Below are 19,780 nucleotides of genomic sequence, written 5' to 3'. Positions count from 1 at the left end.
AGAGACATTTAGACTCTAGAAATCTCAGGGTGATGGGGAGATCAAAGAGAGTTTGGTACTGCCAGGATTGTGGTCGGGGGAATCCAGAGACGGCCCCTAAGAGTTGCACCCCAAGGTGGGCATGCCATGGAATCCCCTCCCTTCAGTGGGGTGTCATTCTTGTTGGATTACAGCTCAGGTGACCTAACGGTTGACTTTGAGCTCATCAATAGGGAGGGTGTCCTGGTGGGCCTGACCTAATCAGGAGAGTCCTTAAACCAGAGCCTGGGATGTTCTTGAAATCAGAGGGATATGAAGTGAGGCAGCGTCCCCTGCTGGCCTTGAAGAAGCCAACAGCCGTGCTGCAAATTGCTGGGGGTGGGGACTGCGTGGCAAGGACCTCAGGGTGGCCTCTGGTTGCTGGGAGGAGTCCCCAGTAGCACGGTCTTCGGGAACATGGGAAGAACACAGGAACCTCTGTCCTTCATCTGCAAGAGACCGAGTTCCGCCAACAACCCGTGCGCTTGGACGAGAGCCTCAGATGGGTCCTCAGCCCCGGCCGGCTGTGATCTCGATGTCCTCATGGTGAGATGCGGAGGAACGGACCCAGTTGAACCCTCTTCTGGATCCTTGAACCGTGGAAACGGAGAGATAAGAGATGAATGTTGCTTGCAGCCCTGAATTTGTGGTAATTGGCCGTGTGGCAGCTGAGACGCCACGCGGGCCTGCTGTGTCTCAGCTTGGCTGTTTGCTCTAGGACTGCGGCTTGGAAGAGAGAGAAAAGGGGAAGATGCTGGCCCCCACGTACCCACAGCAGGAAGCAGAAAAAGTGTTTAGAAGCAAGCTGCTTCATTCCCTTCTCGGCTGCCAGACCCTCATCAAGCCCAGATCTGTTGAATAATTAATTCTGCTCCAAGCAGAGTGATAGTTTGGATAAAGCCGCATTAAAAAAAAAAAAAAAAAAAAAAACGAAAACCCTCAAACGTGTTCTTCAAAGCCATGGCTTCTCCTTTGAAGTGGTTTGTCTGCCATTTATTTGCTGTTTCCTCAGCATAAAAGTGCACAAGGATTTCCACCCTCGTCCAGAGTCTTCCCCCTCCCCTCTCCACCCTCCTTGGAGTCACTAACTGGCCCCTGATTCTGCCTTTTCCAGCTGGCTTCGATTGAACTGCATAGCCGGGACAACAGGTCCATTTAGGAAGCCGTGTGTCTCAGTCTTGGAGGCAGCGATTGTCAGGAAGCAGAGAGACTATTTCCAGAAACAGTTTGAGGTTTCAGATCCTGGTGGCCCAGGCCCCGTGGGGATGGGACACTGCTGAGAAGGCTGCTGGCCTCGTGAGCAGGGGCCGAGGCTGGGGGACGGATGGAGGCCTTGGCTGTGAGAGTGAGAAGGAGGGATGATGCTGTGGAGTCCTCCCCATGCCCCAAGGCCCGGCCAACATCCTGCCCACCCCACCCCATCCCCGGCACCCCACCCCACCCCCGCACACCCCACTGCACCCCCCAGCCCCGGCTGGGGGACTGCAGGCAAAGTCTTGTTTTCCCTGGAATGGTTCAGGAGACAAACACTGAAACCTCCCTGACACCTCAGTACTGCCGCTGCTCTTTCTCTGCTGGTCTGTTGGAATGAATACTTCTCACTCTGATTCCCTGGATTCATGTCTGATGGGTCAGGGCCCCCACTGTGGCGCTGAGGGCACCTCTGTCCCTTCTGATGACCAATCCCTCTTTGACTTACTTTTCATGTTTGGCTGTCTTCAACAGGGGCTACCCAGGTGGCTCAGTGGTAAAGAATCCATCTGCCAAGCAGATGTTGCAGGCTCCATCCCTGGGTCGGGAAGATCCCCTGGAAAAGGAATTGGCACCGCGCTCCAGTATTCTTGCCTGGGAAATCCCATGGACAGAGGAGCCTGGAGGGTCAGAGTCCAGGGGGTCGCAAAGAGTCGGACACGACGGAGTGACCAAAGAACAACTAACAATGGCAACATCCATCTGCTAGGGCTGCCCTCACAAAGTGCCACAGGCCGGATGGTGTGAACAGCAGATGCTTATTGCCTCTCAGTTCTGGAAGCTGGAAGGCCAAGATCAAGGTAACAGCAAGGTCAGGTCCTCCTAAGAGTGATGATTGGGCTTCCCTGGTGGCTCAGCTGACACAGAATCCGCCTGCAATGCGGGAGACCTAGGTTTGATCCCTGGGTTGAGAAGATCCCCTGGCGAAGGGAAAGGCTACCCACTCCAGTATTCTGACCTGGAGAATTCCATGGACTCTATAGTCCATGGGGTCACAAGGAGTTGGACACGACTGAGCAACTTTCAAGAGAAAAAAAAATAAGTGATGAGGGAAGGGTCTGTTCCAGGGCCCCCTCATGGCTCGTGGAAGCTGTCTTGTCTTCATGTCTTCACACCACATTCTCTCCACGCATGTTTGTGTTCAGATTTCCTGTTCTCATAAAAACACCCAGTCATATTATTAGATCCCATCCTAATGACTGCATTTTAATTACCTCTTAAAAGATCCCATCTCTTCACGTCCAAGGTAAGAGAAACCCAAGTAACACGGTAGGTGTTGTGAGAGGGCATCAGAGGGCAGACACACTGAAACCATAATCACGGAAAACTAGTCAATCTAATCACACAGACCACAGCCTTGTCTAACTCAATGAAACTAAGCCATGCCCTGTGGGGCCACCCAAGAGAGGCGGGTCATGGTGGAGAGGTCTGACAGAATGTGGTCCACTGGAGAAGGGAATGGCAAGCCACTTTAGTATTCTTGCCTTGAGAACCCCATGAACAGTATGAAAAGGCAAAATGATAGGAGACTGAAAGAGGAACTCCCCAGGTTGGTAGGTGCCCAATATGCTACTGGAGATCAGTGGAGAAATAACTCCAGAAAGAATGAAGGGATGGAGCCAAAGCAAAAACAATACCCAGTTGTGGATGTGACTGATGATAGAAGCAAGGTCCGATGCTAAAAAGAGCAATATTGCATAGGAACCTGGAATGTCAGGTCCATGCATCAAGGCAAATTGGAAGTGGTCAAACAAGAGATGGCAGGAGTGAATGTCGACATTCTAGGAATCAGCGAACTGAAATGGACTGGAATGGGTGAATTTAACTCAGATGACCATTATATCTACTACTGCGGGCAGGAATCCCTCAGAAGAAATGGAGTAGCCATCATGGTCAACAAAAGAGTATGAAATGCAGTACTTGGATGCAGTCTCAAAAACAACAGAATGATCTCTGTTTGTTTTCAAGGCAAACCATTCAATATCACAGTAATCCAAGTCTATGCCCCAACCAGTAATGCTGAAGAAGCTGAAGTTGAATGGTTCTATGAAGACCTACAAGACCTTTTAGAACTAACACCCAGTCTTTTTCATTATAGGGGACTGGAATGCAAAAGTAGGAAGTCAAGAAACACCTGGGGTAACAGCCAAATTTGGCCTTGGAATATGGAATGAAGCAGGGCAAAGACTAATAGAGTTTTGCCAAGAGAACGCACTGGTCATAGCAAACACCCTCTTCCAAAAATACAAGAGAAGACTCGACACATGGACATCACCAGATGGTCAACACCGAAATCAGCTTGATTATATTCTTTGCAGCCAAAGATGGAGAAACTCTATAGAGTCAGCAAAAACAAGACCAGGAGCTGACTGTGGCTCAGACCATGAACTCCTTATTGCCAAATTCAGACTTGAATTGAAGAAAGTAGGGAAAACCACTAGACCATTCAGGTATGACCTAAATCAAATCCCTTATGATTATACAATGGAAGTGAGAAATAGATTTAAGGGACTAGATCTGATAGATAGAGTGCCTGATGAACTATGGACAGAGGTTCGTGACATCATACAGGACATAGGGATCAAGACCATCCCCATGGAAAAGAAATGCAAAAAAGCAAAATGGCTGGGGAGGCCCTACAAATAGCTGTGAAAAGAAGAGAAGTAAAAAGCAAAGGAGAAAAGGAAAGATATAAGCATCTGAATGCAGAGTTCCAAGGAATAGCAAGAAGAGATAAGAAAGCCTTCTTCAGCAATCAATGCAAAGAAATAGAGGAAAACAACAGAATGGGAAAGACTAGAGATCTCTTCAAGAAAATTAGAGATATCAAGGAAACATTTCATGCAAAGATGGGCTCGATAAAGGACAGAAATGGTATGGACCTAACAGAAGCAGAAGATATTAAGAAGAGATGACAGAATACACAGAAGAACTGTACAAAAAAGATCTTCATGACCCAGATAATCACGATGGTGTGATCACTGACCTAGAGCCAGACATCCTGGATTGTAAAGTCAAGTGGGCCTTAGAAAGCATCACTACGAACAAAGCTAGTGGAGGTGATGGAATTCCAGTTCAGCTATTTCAAATCCTGAAAAATGATGCTGTGAAAGTGCTACACTCAATATGCCAACAAATTTGGAAAACTCAGCAGTGGCCACAGGACTGGAAAAGGTCAGTTTTCATTCCAATCCCAAAGAAAGGCAATGCCAAAGAATGCTCAAACTACCACACAATTGCACTCATCTCACACACTAGCAAAGTAATGCTCAAAATTCTCCAAGCCAGGCTTCAGCAATACGTGAACCGTGAACTTCCAGATGTTCAAGCTGGTTTTAGAAAAGGCAGAGGAACCAGAGATCAAATTGCCAACATTAGCTGGATCATGGAAAAAGCAAGAGAGTTCCAGAAAAACATCTATTTCTGCTTTATTGACTATGCCAAAGCCTTTGACTGTGTGGATCACAACAAACTGTGGAAAATTCTGAAAGAGGTGGGAATACCAGACCACCTGACCTGCCTCTTGAGAAATCTGTATGCAGGTCAGGAAGCAACAGTTAGAACTGGACATGGAACAACCGACTGGTTCCAAATAGGAAAAGGAGTTCGTCAAGGCTGTATATTGTCCCCCTGCTTATTTAACTTATATGGCGAGTACATCATGAGAAACGCTGGGCTGGAAGAAGCACAGCTGGAATCAAGATTGCTGGGAGAAATCTCCATAACCTCAGATATGCAGATGACATCACCCTTATGGCAGAAAGTGAAGAGGAACTAAAAAGCCTGTTGATGAAAGTGAAAGAGGAGAGTGAAAAAGTTGGCTTAAAGCTCAACATTCAGAAAACGAAGATCATGGCACCTGGTCCCATCACTTCATGGGAAATAGATAGGGAAACAGTGGAAACAGTGTCAGGCTTTATTTTTGGGGGCTCCAAAATCAGTGCAGATGGTGATTGCAGCCATGAAATTAAAAGATGCTTACTCCTTGGAAGGAAAGTTATGACCAACCTAGATAGCATATTCAAAAGCAGAGATATTACTTTGCCAACCAAAGGTCTATCTAGTCAAGGCTATAGTTTTTCCAGTAGTCGTGTATGGATGTGAGAGTTGGACTATGAAGAAAGCTGAGTGCCAAAGAACTGATGCTTTTGAACTGTGGTGTTGGAGAAGACTCTTGAGAGTCCCTTGGACTGCAAGGAGATCCAACCAGTCTATTCTAAAGAAGATCAGTCCTGGGTGTTCTTTGGAAGGACTGATGCTAAAGCTGAAACTCCAGTACTTTGGCCACCTCATGTGAAGAGTTTACTCACTGGAAAAGACTCTGATGCTGGGAGGGATTGGGGGCAGGAGGAGAAGGGGATGACAGAGGATGAGATGGCTGGATGGCATCACTGACTTGATGGACGTGAGTCTGGGTGAACTACGGGAGTTGGTGATAAACAGGGAGGCCTGGCGTGCTGCGATTCATGGGGTCGCAAAGAGTCGGACATGACTAAGCGACTGAACTGAATTGAAAGATCCCATCTTCAGGACTTCTACCTTGGCAGTCCCTTGTTAAGACGCCACACTTCCATCGCAGGGGGCGTGGGTTCAATCCCTGGTCAGGGAACTAGATTCCACATACCGCGTGCCAGAACCAAAAAAAAAAGTTAAAGATCCCATCTTCTAACAGAGTCTTACTCAGATGGACTAGGGGGTAGGTTTTCAACATATGAATTTTAGCAGCAAGGTGGAGGGGGTGCAACAATTCAACCATAATAGGGGTAGTGATGCCATCTGTCTACATCACAAAAAGTTCTTGAGGTTTGAGAGTGATAATGCAAGAAAGGGCAGTTAGAAGCTGACCGTGGGACAGACAAGAGGGTTTGTACAAATGTTGGGGTCCACGCCAAGGATGCTTCTTTACAGCCCACTCCATCTCTGTCTCTGCCCTCTCGGTCTCTGCCTCCGCCCCCTCCGTCTCTGCCTCCATCCCCTCCGTCTCTGCCTCCGCCCACTCAGTCTCTTTCTCCGCCCCCTCTATCTCTGTCTCCGCCCCCTCTGTCTCCGCCCACTCCGTCTCTGTCTCTGCCCACTCCTATTTGTCTCCACCCACTCCATCGTTGCCTTTGCCCACTGCATCTTCTCTGCCTCCGCCCACTCCATCTCTACCTCCGCCCCCTCCGTCTGTCTCCGCCCCCTCCGTCTGCCTCCGCCCCCTGCATCTTCTCTGCCTCCGCCCGCTCTGCATCCTGTGCCACATTGGTTTAGTAGTTCGATTGCTCACCAGAATGTTACGGGCAGAGGCCTCTTGACTCATCAGTCCATTCTATGGGTCGTGACTTTCTGACAGATGCTCTTTCCCTCTGTCTCCTTCCTAGAGCCAAGGAAAGATCATTTTATGATTTTACAGCTGTCAGAGCTATAAATATTTTTGATAAGCCTGATATTAGTTTTTGTTTTTTTTTTCTCCTCAGTGGTGCTCTGATACAAATCTCTTTTAGAGCAATGGTAATAGACTATTTTTTCCTAAATATATCATTTTGTTATTGATAGTTATATAACAAGGGAAGGGGTGGGTTTGATAGAATAATTACCTTCTTGGTTTTCATAATCTCCAGCTGGTGTGACTACAAGGGGAGAAACACACAATACATTCTACTGACTCATTTTTTTTATCTTTATTATTAATTTTTTTCAAGATGATTAACAGACCTTATTTGTGAAAGTGATAGATATTCTGAGGCCAAGATGCCCCGTCCAGTTTTTTGAGTCTTTTTTTCCAGATAAAATGTGATGCTATCACAACATAGGGAGAACTGTTCTGCTGGACATTCTGACTGCAGGGAACAGGGGAGAACTGCTCTGAGCGCTCATCTCTGAAATTTCATCTGCTGAGTATGACTAAGTTCCGTGTGTGGCCAAATTGGTGTGGGAAATGCAGGTTTAAACAAAAGCCTTTCTTTGATCTGGGCCTCAGAGTCTTTATCCATGTATGCACGGACGTTCTCAGATTTTCCCGCATCTGTCTGTGGAATCCTTCCTCTTGGAGCATCTCAGTGAACAGGCCACTCTGGGAGACGCCCACGCAGGACAAAAGGGGTCATTCAGGAGCCTCTCGTCCACACACAGACGTGTATGTGGTGTCTCTGTCAACACGTTGCTTTGGCTAAAGGCGGCATGGAGAGTCATGACTTCATTTCCAACAACCCCCATTATGTTGTCCATAGAAAAACCATTACAAGGTCACTGTGGACTGTCGAGTTCTCAGTAGTAGCCACGTGAAGGCAGACGTTGCTCTGTGTCTCTTTAACGTGTATTTACGTGCTTGGCTACATCAGGCCTTCGTTGTGGCACGCGGGAGTTTTAGTTGGGGCGCAAGGCACGTGAACTCTTTGTTTGGCACGAGGATCTTTACTTGCAGCATGTGGGATCTAGTTCCTCGAACAGGGATTGAACCCGAGCTCCCTGCACCGGGAGTGTGGAGTGTTAGCCCCTGGACCACGAGGGATGTCCCAAACATGACTGTACTGTATTTTGAATGACAGTTGATAAGGGAGGGAGACCTTGAGGAGGAGAATCCATTGTTTCACCCTATAAGCTGTGTTTTTCCCCTTGGACTCAAGGTGTATTTTCATTTAAAAGGAAATATATCTCACACAGTCCCAGTGAGGTTCAAGGTGTGTTTACTGTCCCGTTAGTAGGAGTGTAGTAGTATTAGTCTCTCAGTCGTGTCTGAGTCTTTTCGACCCCATGGACTGTAGCCCACCAGGCTCCTCTGTCCATGGGATTCTCCAGGCAAGACTACTGGAGTGGGTTGCCATTTCCTTCTCCAGGGGACCTTCCTGACCCAGGGATCGAGCCTGGGTCTCCTGCACTGCAGGCAGATTTTTTTTTTTACTGTCTGAACCACCAGGGAAGCCCTGTTAGAGACACATTTACCAGCCTTACTATGCCAGAGTGTAGGTATACACTAGTCTTGTGCTTTTTGGCTCTTGCAGAGTCAGGGAACCAAAACGTGTCAGTTCACATCAAAGCAAGGAAACTCATCAAACAAACGTCAACAGCATATTTGTGATATGGCAGACAAGGTTTCGCTAAAAATAAGCCACCGATTCCAAGAGCCAGGGGTTCCAACTGCGGTGATGAGCTGCCTGGGCCTCTGGCAGGTCTATCCTGGGAACACTGCTGGAGGGAGGCTGTTCTCCCCGGGCTGCTCTGGGACTTCCTGGAAACTTCCCCCATGTACACAGGGCTCCACGACGGAGTCTGCCTGAGCTTGGCCCAGAGTCACATCCTCTGTTTGTTGAGCTCACCCTCAACAATTAGCCCTCAACAGTGAAAGCAACACCGCTCGGTAACCACTCTCATCAACACAAAGGCAGACAGAAGCACTGACCCCCAGCCTTAGGGTTTGGCTACAAAGAGACCACCCTAGTGATTCAGACGGTTGGCATTATTCAGTTCAGTCAGTTCCGTCGCTCGGTCGTGTCCCACTCTTTGCGACCCCATGGACTGCAGCACACCAGGCCTCCCTGTCCATCACCAACTCCTGGAGTTCACTCAAACTCACGTCCATTGAGTCGGTGATGCCATCCAACCATCTCATCCTGTTGTCCCCTTCTCCTCCCACCTTCAATCTTTCCCAGCATCAGGGTCTTTTCCAATGAGTCAGTTCTTCACATCAGGTGGCCAAAGTATTGGAGTTTCAGCTTCAGCATCAGTCCTTCCAGTGAACACTCAGGACTGATTTCCTTTAAGATGGACTGATTTTATCTCCTTGCAGTCCAAGGGCCTCTCAAGAGTCTTCTCCAATACCACAGTTCAAAAGCATCAATTCTTTGGCACTCAGCTTTCTATATAGTCCAACTCTCACATCCATACATGACTACTGGAAAAACCATAGCCTTGACTAGACGGACCTTTGTTGACAAAGTAATGTCTCTGCTTTTTAATATTCTGCTGCTGCTAAGTCGCTTCAGTCGTGTTTGGCTCTGTGTGACCCCATAGACGGCAGCCCACCAGGCTCCCCCATCCCTGGGATTCACCAGGCAAGAACACTGGAGTGGGTTGCCATTTCCTTCTCCAGTACATGAAAGTGAAAAGTGAAAGTGAAGTCGCTCAGTCGTGTCTGAATCTTAGCAACTCCATGGACTGCGGCTTACAGGGCTCCTCCGTCCATGGTATTTTCCAGGCAAGAGTACTGGAGTGGGGTGCCATTGCCTTCTCTGATATGCTGTCTAGGTTGGCCATAACTTTCCTTCAAGGAGTAAGCATCTTTTAATTTAATGGCTGCAATCACCATCTGCAGTGATTTTGGAGCCCCCCAAAATAAAGTCTGTCACTGTTTCCACTGTTTCCCCATCTATTTCCCATGAAGTGATGGGACCAGATGCCATGATCTTAGTGTTCTAAATGTTGAGTTTTAAGCCAACTTTTTCACTCTCTTCTTTGACTTTCATCAAGAAGCTCTGGCGTTCTTCACTTTCTGCCATAAGGGTGGTGTCATCTGCATATCTGAGGTTATTGATATTTCTCCTGGCAATCTTGATTCCAGCTTGTGCTTCATCCAGCCCAGTGTTTCTCATGATGTACTCTGCATAGAAGTTAAATAAGCATGGTGACAATATACAGCCTTGACGTACTCCTTTTCCTATTTGGAACCAGTCTGTTGTTCCATGTCCAGTTCAAACTGTTGCTTCCTGACCTGCATACAGATTTCTCAAGAGGAAGGTCAGGTGGTCTGGTGTTCCCATTTCTTTCAGAATTTTCCACAGTTTATTGTGATCCACACAGTCAAAGGTTTTGGCATAATCAGTAAAGCAGAAGTAGATGTTTTCCTGGAACTCTCATGCTTTTTTTGATGATCCAGCAGATGTTGGCAATTTGATCTCTGGTTTCTCTGCCTTTTCTAAATCCAGCTTGAACATCTGGAAGTTCACCATTCACGTATTGTTGAAGCCTGGCTTGGAGAATTTTGAGCATTACTTTACTAGCGTGTGAGATGATTAGTTTTTCTTTATGGTTTAAATGAAAATACAAAAGAAAAAAATTTTTTATAGAGAACTTTCAGATCTCTGCGAATGTGTCCATGGGTCCCCATCGGAGAAGCACTCTTTTAGGAGAATGAAGCTGAGTTTGTGAGTTTCACCCGTGGATCGAAAAGGCTGCATTTTGTCTCTGCCTGTGTGCTGTGATTGTTTGCAAAAAGGGCCACAAATCCTGTCCCTGTTGTCTTCCATACTATGGCAGTGTGACCCTGGATCCCCCATCTCCCCCAGAAGGGATAGTTGGCTCCTCCATCCTTCCCATCTGGATAACTTTTGACCTACTGTGGTACCAGATGTGACGCAGGCAGAGACTTGACTCTCACTTGGCACTGGGCGTTTCCTTCTCTTGCTTCCCCGGAAACCCGAGTTTGCCACATGAATGAGCCCAGTCTAGCTTACTGGAGGATGACAGCTCCATGGAGAAGAATCTAGGTTTCCCAGCCAAGAGCCAGCCAGCTCCTGGCCACCAGCCCACATGTGCCATCCTCGACCATCCAACCCCTGGGTGAGCCAGGGATGGACCACAGATGGTACACAAGTGAGTCTACGTGATATTAGCTGAGCCAGGGTATATGAGGAGTGGTGCCCAGTTGACTGTGGCCTTATGAGCAATAATAACTGATTTATGTTCTAAGCCACTAAGTTTTGGGGTATTTTGTAGCTAACAATAAGTGTCTGAAACACATTTTTTTTCCCTTGGAAGAGAAATCTTATCTTTGAGCAGACTGCTGAAGGGATCTTATATTCTCCAAAATGATACCATAAGTCAGAAATCGCTGCCTGGAAAGATCAGCTGGGGGCTCTCAAACTGCTGAGAAGGCAGAAAAGGCTCAGCATGGATTTTCTAGTATATTTTAATGACTCCTAGGATTGAGTCTCAGATAATCATTGAGGATTAGAAAGAAAATACTTCATTGGACTTCGATATTTGCCTTCATTTAGATTTATATTGTTGTTTTGAGGGAAAGTTGTATTTCGAGTTACAAGGATAAACATAATGGTTTGGAAAACTCTGCCCTGTGCCATCTCTTTGTGAGCCATGCTAGTGGGAGACCTGGCTGTTTGCAACCCAGCTCAGAGCTGCTTATGTGGAACTAAGATTGAAGGGCTATCTTTGCAGACTCTCAGAGAGCTGTATCTTTGCAGAGAGAACTGTGTGGTGCTTTAGAATCTATTTTATGTGATTAAATAGGCTTGACTATGAATAGTAATTTGGTATCAGAAATAGGAGAAGGTTTTGTCTCTACAAATATCATTTGAGCAATAGCATGTTTACGTTGCTTTAAATATAGCTAGAATTCTGTAGTTAACCTTGCCTTTGGGAAGCTTCAGGCTGAGGTCAAAAAACCAAAACATAAAACAGAGGCGAGATTTTAACAAATTCAATAAAGACTTGAAAAATGGTCCACATCAAAAAAAATGTTATTAAAGAAAAAAAAAACACTCTTTGATACATTTAAGCTTTTTCCTTCCATCTCTGCACTAATCCCCTTGTCTTTCTTTCTCAAGGCCTAAATATTTTGTGTTCACTTGAATTTTTTTTTTGTCTTTTCTGTTATATAGCTTCTCCCCTCTCCTCTTGGAGATTTTGTGGTATCACTCAGTCTGATCGATTCAGTGAGTTCTTGGTCCCTGGACATTGTCCTGGGCCCTGCCAAGAGGGGCCCAGGTTCAAAAATATCATGGTTTGAGGCAGCCAGGGAAACTGAGAGTTACTTGGCAGTTGTGCAGTTGTGATGAGAGAAACCTGAGTGGGATGTCAAGGGAGTGAAGAGAGGGAGGTTGTATTTAATCCAGACTAGACTGAGTTTATCCAGGAAGACTTCTTGGAGGAGGGAGCTCAGGCTTCTTCAGCCAGGATTTTTTAAAGGCATCAAAGGCGATGCCTTAGAAACTTGAAAACTTGCCTCACTTGCACAGGCCTAGATGTCATGCCGCTATTTCAGGGGAAGGGAGGGGAGCTGGGCTGGGTGCGGTCCTAGCGCTCTCAGGCAAAATGCTCTCAGGCAAAGACTGAGGACTTCGGATCGCTGTTCTCCTCGTCTGTGGCTGTGACCCAGGATCCCTCAACATGTGGGCAAACAAGGCAGGGAAGACAGCAGCCGCTTGTCCCCCTCGCCACCCCGTGTCCCTGTGTGCCGTGAGGCCCGCCTGGCCCCGCGCCGGCCTCCCCGGGAGAGAAGGTCATCTATTATGTAAGAATCATCCATATTACAACTGGTGATCAGGGCCAGCGTTTAGTTTTGTTTTCCATTATGTGGAATAATTTCAGCTCGTCTTACGAGTGTCATTATTACTGCGATTTCTCAGTAATAGAAACAGCATCCATTACTTCACCTCACCCTGTGTGTCTGGGTTAAGCGGGGATGCGGAGGCAGCTGCTGGGACAAAGGCACCTGGGTCCCCAGGGGGTGCGGCTTCTCCACGGCTGCGGCCGGCTGGCAGGGGGCACCAATTAATGCTGTGACCTTTCCCTCCGCTTTTCATCAGGGAGTTCCGAGCCGCTGACAAACCTCAATTAAAGACACTGCACTCCATGGGGCGGGGGGATGTGCCGAGACATCCCAGAGACCCCCTCTCCCTCTCCCCTCCGCCCTGGCCCGAACTGACACAGCAGTGGGTGTGCATGCGGGTTTGGTGACAGTCAAGCCTGTGGCGATCATCAGAGGTCGGTCTGCTCTGCCTCTGCCCCTCTCTGCCCACCACCCGCCACCCACCCCATGGCTGTTAACAGCAAGGATGCATCCCAGTGGGAACGAGCCAGAGGCAGGAGAGCTCAGGGAAGGATGCTCATGGGATGCAGGGCAGACACATCCAGCTGTTGCCCTGAGTTTTCGGGGCTACAGGTCCCTCGAGGCTTCAGTACCTTGTGGCATTTCTCCATTTGTGCTTTGCTCGTGAGGCTTCCGTTGCCTTGGCTGACTCCATCCTCAGACACCTACATCCTGTCGGGTTGCTCTCCAGGCTCTGAGTCCGTTTGGGGCTCATTTTTTTGGGGCTCTAGAAACACGAGTTGTCTTCCTGGGACCTGGGAAGGCCAACCCTGATGAGCAGCACCCGGATTTTATTTCTGCAAGGAGGCACGCGTGTTATGTGTTGAAGCTTTTTTCGTTTTCACATAAAGCACTTTGCAGGACTGCTTGCCTTCCTTCCTCCACCTCATTTCGTTTCCTCCTCCTTTTTGTCCCCCTCCTGGCTCTCCACGCTCTCTCTTTTTCTTCTGGAAAGTGCTAGACTTTTCCAGCTCCTGCCTCTGGGCATGACCTTTCCAGACCGGGTGGAAGTTGCTGTGTTTCTTCTGAGCCAGGGATTTGTTACAACCATTAATAATAATAACAATAATGGTCAGCGGAGGACAATGATCTCAAGTTCCGTGGCTCTGGACGGGTGTTGCGATGTACCTCCGTGCTGTCTGTACCAAGCTGGGTTTGGAGGGTTGGATGGGGAGGCAGGAGCAGTGGGGAGGAAGCCCTGGAGGGGTGGGAGGGGGAGGCAGGAGGAGACGGAGACGGGTAGCTTGGGACAGAGCCTGTGTTTAGCTGCCTTGGCATTTGGGAGCTGCAAGGGGACCCAGCAACCCCGGAGCTGTCCTGGGTCCCAGGAGCCCCGCCGAAAGCGTCAGGGGAGGGCAGTGACTCGCTGCCCCGCTGACGGGCAGCCAGGCAGGCTGTCAGGGCCGCCGTGAAAGGTTGAGAATGGCTTGCCTCGCTCAGAGGTTTGCCCTGGAAGGGATGAGGCCTCACCTCACCTCAGCACCAGGGGCTGCAAGGATTGAGTGAGGTAGCGTGGATGGAAAAGTTCTGCAGAGATTAAAACAAAAGAAGAAGCAGCTTCAGAAATGAAAGACAGTGATGCTGTCGAGTTTAAAGAGGGCTGTGCTGCCATCCGCAAAGAGGCTACAGAAGGAGTTCCTTCCCCGGGGTACTTGCTGGCTTTCCCACTGCCCTTCCCCCCGAGCACAGGTGGGAGCTGTGTTTATTTAAGGGTCCAGTAAAAAAAAAAGCCACACCCTTCCACTGCAGTGTCTGAGCTGGATGAGCAGACGGGGTTCCAGGGCACCAGGAGGGGTGTCAGCCCTGACTCACTGACTTTCCTGACTCTTCCTCAACATCAAGAACGTATGATAAAGCCACCAAGGCACAAGGTGTCTCTTGCTAGACTGTTCCTTGAAATTCCAAGGGGTGTGTTTCTCCGTGGGAGGGTTGGGGAGGGTGGAACCTAGAGTGAGAATTGCTCAGTCGTGTTTGACTCTTTGCGACCCCCTAGACTGTAGCCCACCAGGCTCCTCTGTCCGTGGAATTCTCCAGGCAAGAATACCAGAGTGGGTTGCCGTTTCCTTCTCCAAATCAGTGGTGGAGAGGGGAGGGTGGAACCTAGAAGGGAGGCTTAAAAGGAGCCCCAGGAGGCTGGCCAGTGCCTGGGTCCAGGGCTGCCTGGACCGCAGAAGCTATCCCCCCATCACCTGGGGGTGCCCCCTGCAGCTCTCTGCTGCACGGCCCGCCCCGCCTTCCCGAGGCCACAGGTGGGGCCCAGTGCACAGGAGTGGGGTGAATACGAGTGGGATCTGCTAGGGTTTTGTTCAGCTTTTTAAAAGGCAGCTTCTAAGTGAAGCTGAGGTGGGATTGTCTCAGTACACCCCACCCCCAGCGCTGGAATAAAGTAATGACAACCAATGGAATGTAGTTGATAAAAGGGTCCAGGGATTTGGTGGGGGAAGGGAGGGGTGGTTTGTCTCCTTGCCTGAAACCCCACCTTCAGAAGTCAGTGTGGCTTCTTCCCTTCCATTCGGTCTTTGCTCAAATGCCACCTTCTCGGAGAGCCCTCTTTCAGCACTGTGTCTGGAGGAGCCCTCCAGCTTTGCGCTTCATAATGAAATGCTGGAAGAAAGCCTGACACAGTACTTACAACAGTGAGTACTTACTTACTTACTGGAGCCCAGAACTTACAACAGTTGTGCTATGTCACTATGATGATGATTTATTTCTCTAATCAACATTATCCCAACCAGCCCTCGGTTTTATAGTATATTGTGAGTTTCTTGTCTGTCTCTGGCAGGACAGGGGACTTGGCTCTTTCGAATCGTCAGGACCTAGACTGGTTCTGGTGTGCAGTTGATACTTAATAAAAATTTGCCAAATACCTGAAGGCAGGCAGGCTTCCCGGAGGAAGCAGCAAAATTCTTATCTTGACAGTAAAGAGAGGGCCTGTGCGTTCTCAGCATGGCTAGCAATAAAGAAAGGTCGTGAGCATTCTCAACCTTCTAAAGCAGAGTGTCTCAGCTTCAACACTGTTGGCATTTGGCCGCGTCACTCTCTGGTGGGGGCCGCCCTGCGTGTTGTTGGGTGTTCAGTGGCATCCCTGGCTTCTCCGCACTAGATGCCTGCACCCCCTCTTCCCCACCCCACACACAAAACACCTGTTGCCAAATGTCTCCTGGGGAGCAGAGTCACCCCAGCTGAAAGCCACTGTTCTCAGTTAAAACCAGGGTCTCTCCCGGCTGTACCTGACCGATCGCTGCCCACCCCCCTGTCAAAGCAGCCACCCCAAGCGTATAAAGGCGGCCATATCTCTGCTGGAACGAAGTGGTTCCCTTTCCACATCCTTCCCCTGCTTCTGCCTCAGTCACGCTGTAAAAAGAAGCAAGACAAAGGAAGAAACACCAGGTGAGGCACAGGCTTTCCAGGGGAAACACGTCTTATGGCCGTGGTGGTGCCTCAGATGTCAGCGTGAGATGTAGGATGAGAAATAATTAAAGCTTATGGACAAAGAGCTGAGACTGCGTGGCCCTCGGCACATGGCACGGATGCCAGCTGTCGCTGGGGGCAGGGCGGGGCCGGCCTGCTCCAAGGCCCTTCTGTCCCAGGGGTCGTCCATCTGCCAAGTCGTCGGCCTTGACCCTTCAATGGGATGCTCTCTTGATGCCCCCTCCCAGTGACATCGCAGATGAGAGCCCGCTGCCCCTAGGATTCTCCGGGGCGGGGGGGACCTAAGAACTTCAATGAGGGCGGCTCGCACAGTGCCATGAGGCTTTTTTCCCTTCCATTTTAAAACAAGGTTAAAGGAGGTGTCAGCGTCTTTATTAAAGTGCATGAAAAGGGAAATCTATTCCATGCCCTTTGATAAACCATAATGGAAAAGAATATGAAACCAAGCGTGTATATATGTGTGACTGAGTGGCTTTGCTGCACAAGACAAATTAACATTGTAAATCAACTCTACTTCAGTTTTGAAAAGTGCCCTATAAAGGGCATTGTAAATAAATGATGAGGACAACAGAAATATATTGGAGGACTCAGAGGACGTGAGAGGAAGGGTTTATATTTCACTTTTTACCTTTAGTTGGACAGAAATAATGAAGTAAAATACTGGAATCATTTCTCTTTCTGATCCCTGATGAGCAAGAAGGTGTGTGTGTGTGTGTGTCTTTATGCAAGATACAGCAAGGCATCACTTTTGTGAGATTTCCCTCTGAAACTTACCCAAGAACACAGGTTTAGCACTTGCTTATAAATAGATGCATTCCATGATTAGGTGCTTAAGCCTTCCCCTCGCCCCTTTGAGATCACACATTTTATTTATTTATTTAATCCACTAAGTTGGCTATTTTAATTTTTTTCTTTTTTACCAGCTTTATGGATGCTCACCCAAAGTGTACCATTCTGTTTCGCATATTGCATCGTTACTTTAAAATTATGGTATAATATATACATAACATTAAATCTGCCGTTATAAGCATTTAAAGTGTAAAACTCATGGCAATGGTTGTGTTCAGAGTGCTGCGCAGCCGTCGCCACCGTGCTCCTCCAGAACTTTACCACCCCAAACAGGAGCCCTGTGACCGTTGAGCGGTAACTCCCCACTCCTTCTTCCCACCCCCTGAAAGTGAAAAAGAGAAAGTGTCAGTCGCTCAGTCATGTCCAGCTCTCTGCGACCCCATGGACTGTAGCCCGCCAGGCTCCTCTCTCCATGGGATGCTCCAGGGAAGAGTACTGGAGCAGGTTGCCATTCCCTTCTCCAGGGGATCTTCCCGACCCAGGGATCGAACCCAGGACTAACTGCATTGCAGGCAGATTCTTTACCATCTGAGCCCCCAGGGAAGCGCTGGTAACCTCTAGTTTCTGCCTCTGATTTTGCCTAAACTAGGTATTTCATGTAAGTGGACTCATACAGTATTTGGCATTTTGAGGTACACACATTTTAAATGGAAACTTCCATTTGTTTGGAACTATTTTGCCTGGTTTTCAGAAAATATCTGCTGTTTCTTTGCCATTGAGATGATTCTGTTCACCTTCCCTTAAGTCCTAGGGGTCCCGTCGATGTCTTTGGAAGACAGACTCACAGCCCCATTGTAGACTCACTGGTTTGCCTCTCACTGGACTGTAAGCTCCATAAGAGCTAGAATTGGGTAGTTTACCAAGTGTCCAGAAAGTTGATAGTCAGTAAATATTTGTTCAGTAAACGTGAGGATCAAAATCAAGACTTTGCTCAGCGAATGCAAAGAAGAGTCAAAATAACTGGTGATGGACAAAGCAGAAGGCTGACGTGATTTAAGGCCAACTGGGCTTAACTTCAGGTGTGCTGTGTCCTCCAGGACTCTCCCTTTCCTTCTTCTGAGATGCTTCTGTTTGCCTCTCCTCCTCTTTTGATGTCATGAGAAACCGGAAGACGCTGAATTCCTGGAAATTGCTGACCTTGGTTCCTGTATTGAGGCCGCCACTGGGCAGACCTGCCGTCCAGGCCTCTTTTGACGGTTCAGGAACTGAGTCCCTTCTGCCCTCTGCCCTGTGGTGAGAGGAGAGAGGGCTTTGGTGTTTGACCTGCTCTCTCCCAGTGTTTGTTTTTCCCGTTTCTGGGCTCAGCACAGTCGCCTTCGATCCCAACTGTTGTCATCCCCAAGGTTCTGCAGCCAGAAAGCTTGTGGCCTTGCTCACGGCTCCTCCCGGCCTGACAGCTGGGTCTGACCCAGGCAGCCGGTGCCCTCAGTGGACATGAGCAGGTTGCCTGGGTCCCTGGGAGCCAGAGGGACTGGGGGATGACGGCAGAGGAGGTGCTATAGTGATGCCCTGCTTCTCGTTTCAGGGTGCAGCGGAAGACCCGCAGACGGCCCTGGCACTGAATCTGGACCCCCTGCTGACGAAGAAGTCCGACACGGAGGGTGCCAGGATGCTCTTCCCTGAGAGCGAACTTTCCATCCGGATAGGTAGAGCGGGGCTTCTCTCAGGCAAGCTCCCTGCTGCAGACCGCGAGCTGAGTCAGACAGGAGAGACCGGAGCCGGGGGCGGGAGGGGTGGCCGGGACGTGCCAGCTGCTCCGTCCTGTCTTTGCCAGGCGCCCACCTTGCTGTCGCCCGGGGCTGGGCCAGCATCTGGCCATGCGCCTCCCCTCCATGTTGGTTCTCCAAACCACCTGCTTAGAGCACAGTATGTAACAGAACCTTTGCCAGTTTCCCTGACTTGGACAAGTGGGCCCGTGGGCTGCTCCGCTGGGTTTGGGCTGATTCGGGTTGCAGCGGACAGACCTTTGTCCCTCTGTCTCCCGCTCTGATGGCCCCCTGGACGTTCCTTTCTGCTGACGTGACTTTCATCTTTCTGGTTCATCTGGGGAACTTTGGGTCTTGTTTTCAGTGATTCAGTCTGGAGCCTGAAAACCTAAAAACACTGATGGCGAAGCCATGCATTTTCTCTTAAGCTAGAGGGAGAGTGCCCTCTCGAGCGGAATCGGGGCGGGGCAGGTGCTATATTCCTGAATCTCCTTGGGGGCGGTGCAGACTGGGTTGGTACCCCTGAGGAGGAGCTGAAGAATGATGCTGGTCTCCGGCCTCAGTGTAGACTTCCCCTTCTGTGCCCCGTCGTGGCTCACTTGGGGGAGTTGGCTGCTTTAAGTGCCAGTTTGCACCAGAAGAGGTGGCTTCCTTTCTTTTCCTTGGCCTTTATTTAAGTCCCGCATCGCTGTGAAACGTTGTCCCTTCCTTTTCCTCCACTTCTTCTGTAAATCTCAGACTCAGAAACTAAACCAGGCAAAGGATGCTGAAAGCGGCCGCCTCATCCCTTGCTTGGAGTTCTTCTCTTTTAGATGAATCAAGGAGAAAGAGACTGCTGACTGGCCACCGTCTTCACCTTTGTGATTTAAGGGAGCAAGTCCTCTCACGTTTCCGGGCTGGCGTTTTAATTTGATGTGTGCACGCAGTGTCTCTGAAACGATCCCTAGACCTCGGGAGTAGAGATCCTGTAACCAACACACGTTACAGCCGTGTGTTAGCCGGTTCTCAGCTATCCGTGCTCAGATTAGGTCCTGCAAGAATTGTTCATGGAAACTCAAACACCTCCACTTGGGTTGAAGCTCACGGCCCCCCCATCTCTTCTGATGTGGAATTTAATCAGGAAATGAAAATTCATCCAACGAGAGCTCAAGTAACAGAGGGTTAACACGAAAACTCCGCCCCCTGTGTCCAGTCACATGTGTCATTCGTTCTCAAGTCAGCT

General features: G+C 49.0%; 1 protein-coding gene across 5 annotated transcripts in view; it reads left to right on the top strand.

The window, feature by feature from the left end:
- Nucleotides 1–19,780, top strand: part of SLC39A11 (solute carrier family 39 member 11) — a 293,523-nt gene that overhangs the window by 92,763 nt on the left and 180,980 nt on the right. For 4 of the 5 annotated variants that reach the window (XM_055575020.1, XM_055575023.1, XM_055575021.1 and 1 more), the window contains one exon: nucleotides 18,378–18,519. In XM_055575020.1, coding sequence (XP_055430995.1) covers nucleotides 18,378–18,519 — 142 coding nt within the window. The remainder of the gene's footprint in view (nucleotides 1–18,377; nucleotides 18,520–19,780) is intronic. The other variant, XM_055575022.1, reaches the window with a different exon arrangement.

This window comes from Bubalus kerabau, chromosome 4 (genome assembly GCF_029407905.1).
Source record: "Bubalus kerabau isolate K-KA32 ecotype Philippines breed swamp buffalo chromosome 4, PCC_UOA_SB_1v2, whole genome shotgun sequence".
Taxonomy (NCBI): domain Eukaryota; kingdom Metazoa; phylum Chordata; class Mammalia; order Artiodactyla; family Bovidae; genus Bubalus; species Bubalus kerabau.
Note: the sequence above shows the minus strand (reverse complement) of the source record. Positions and strands in the feature narration are given on the sequence as shown.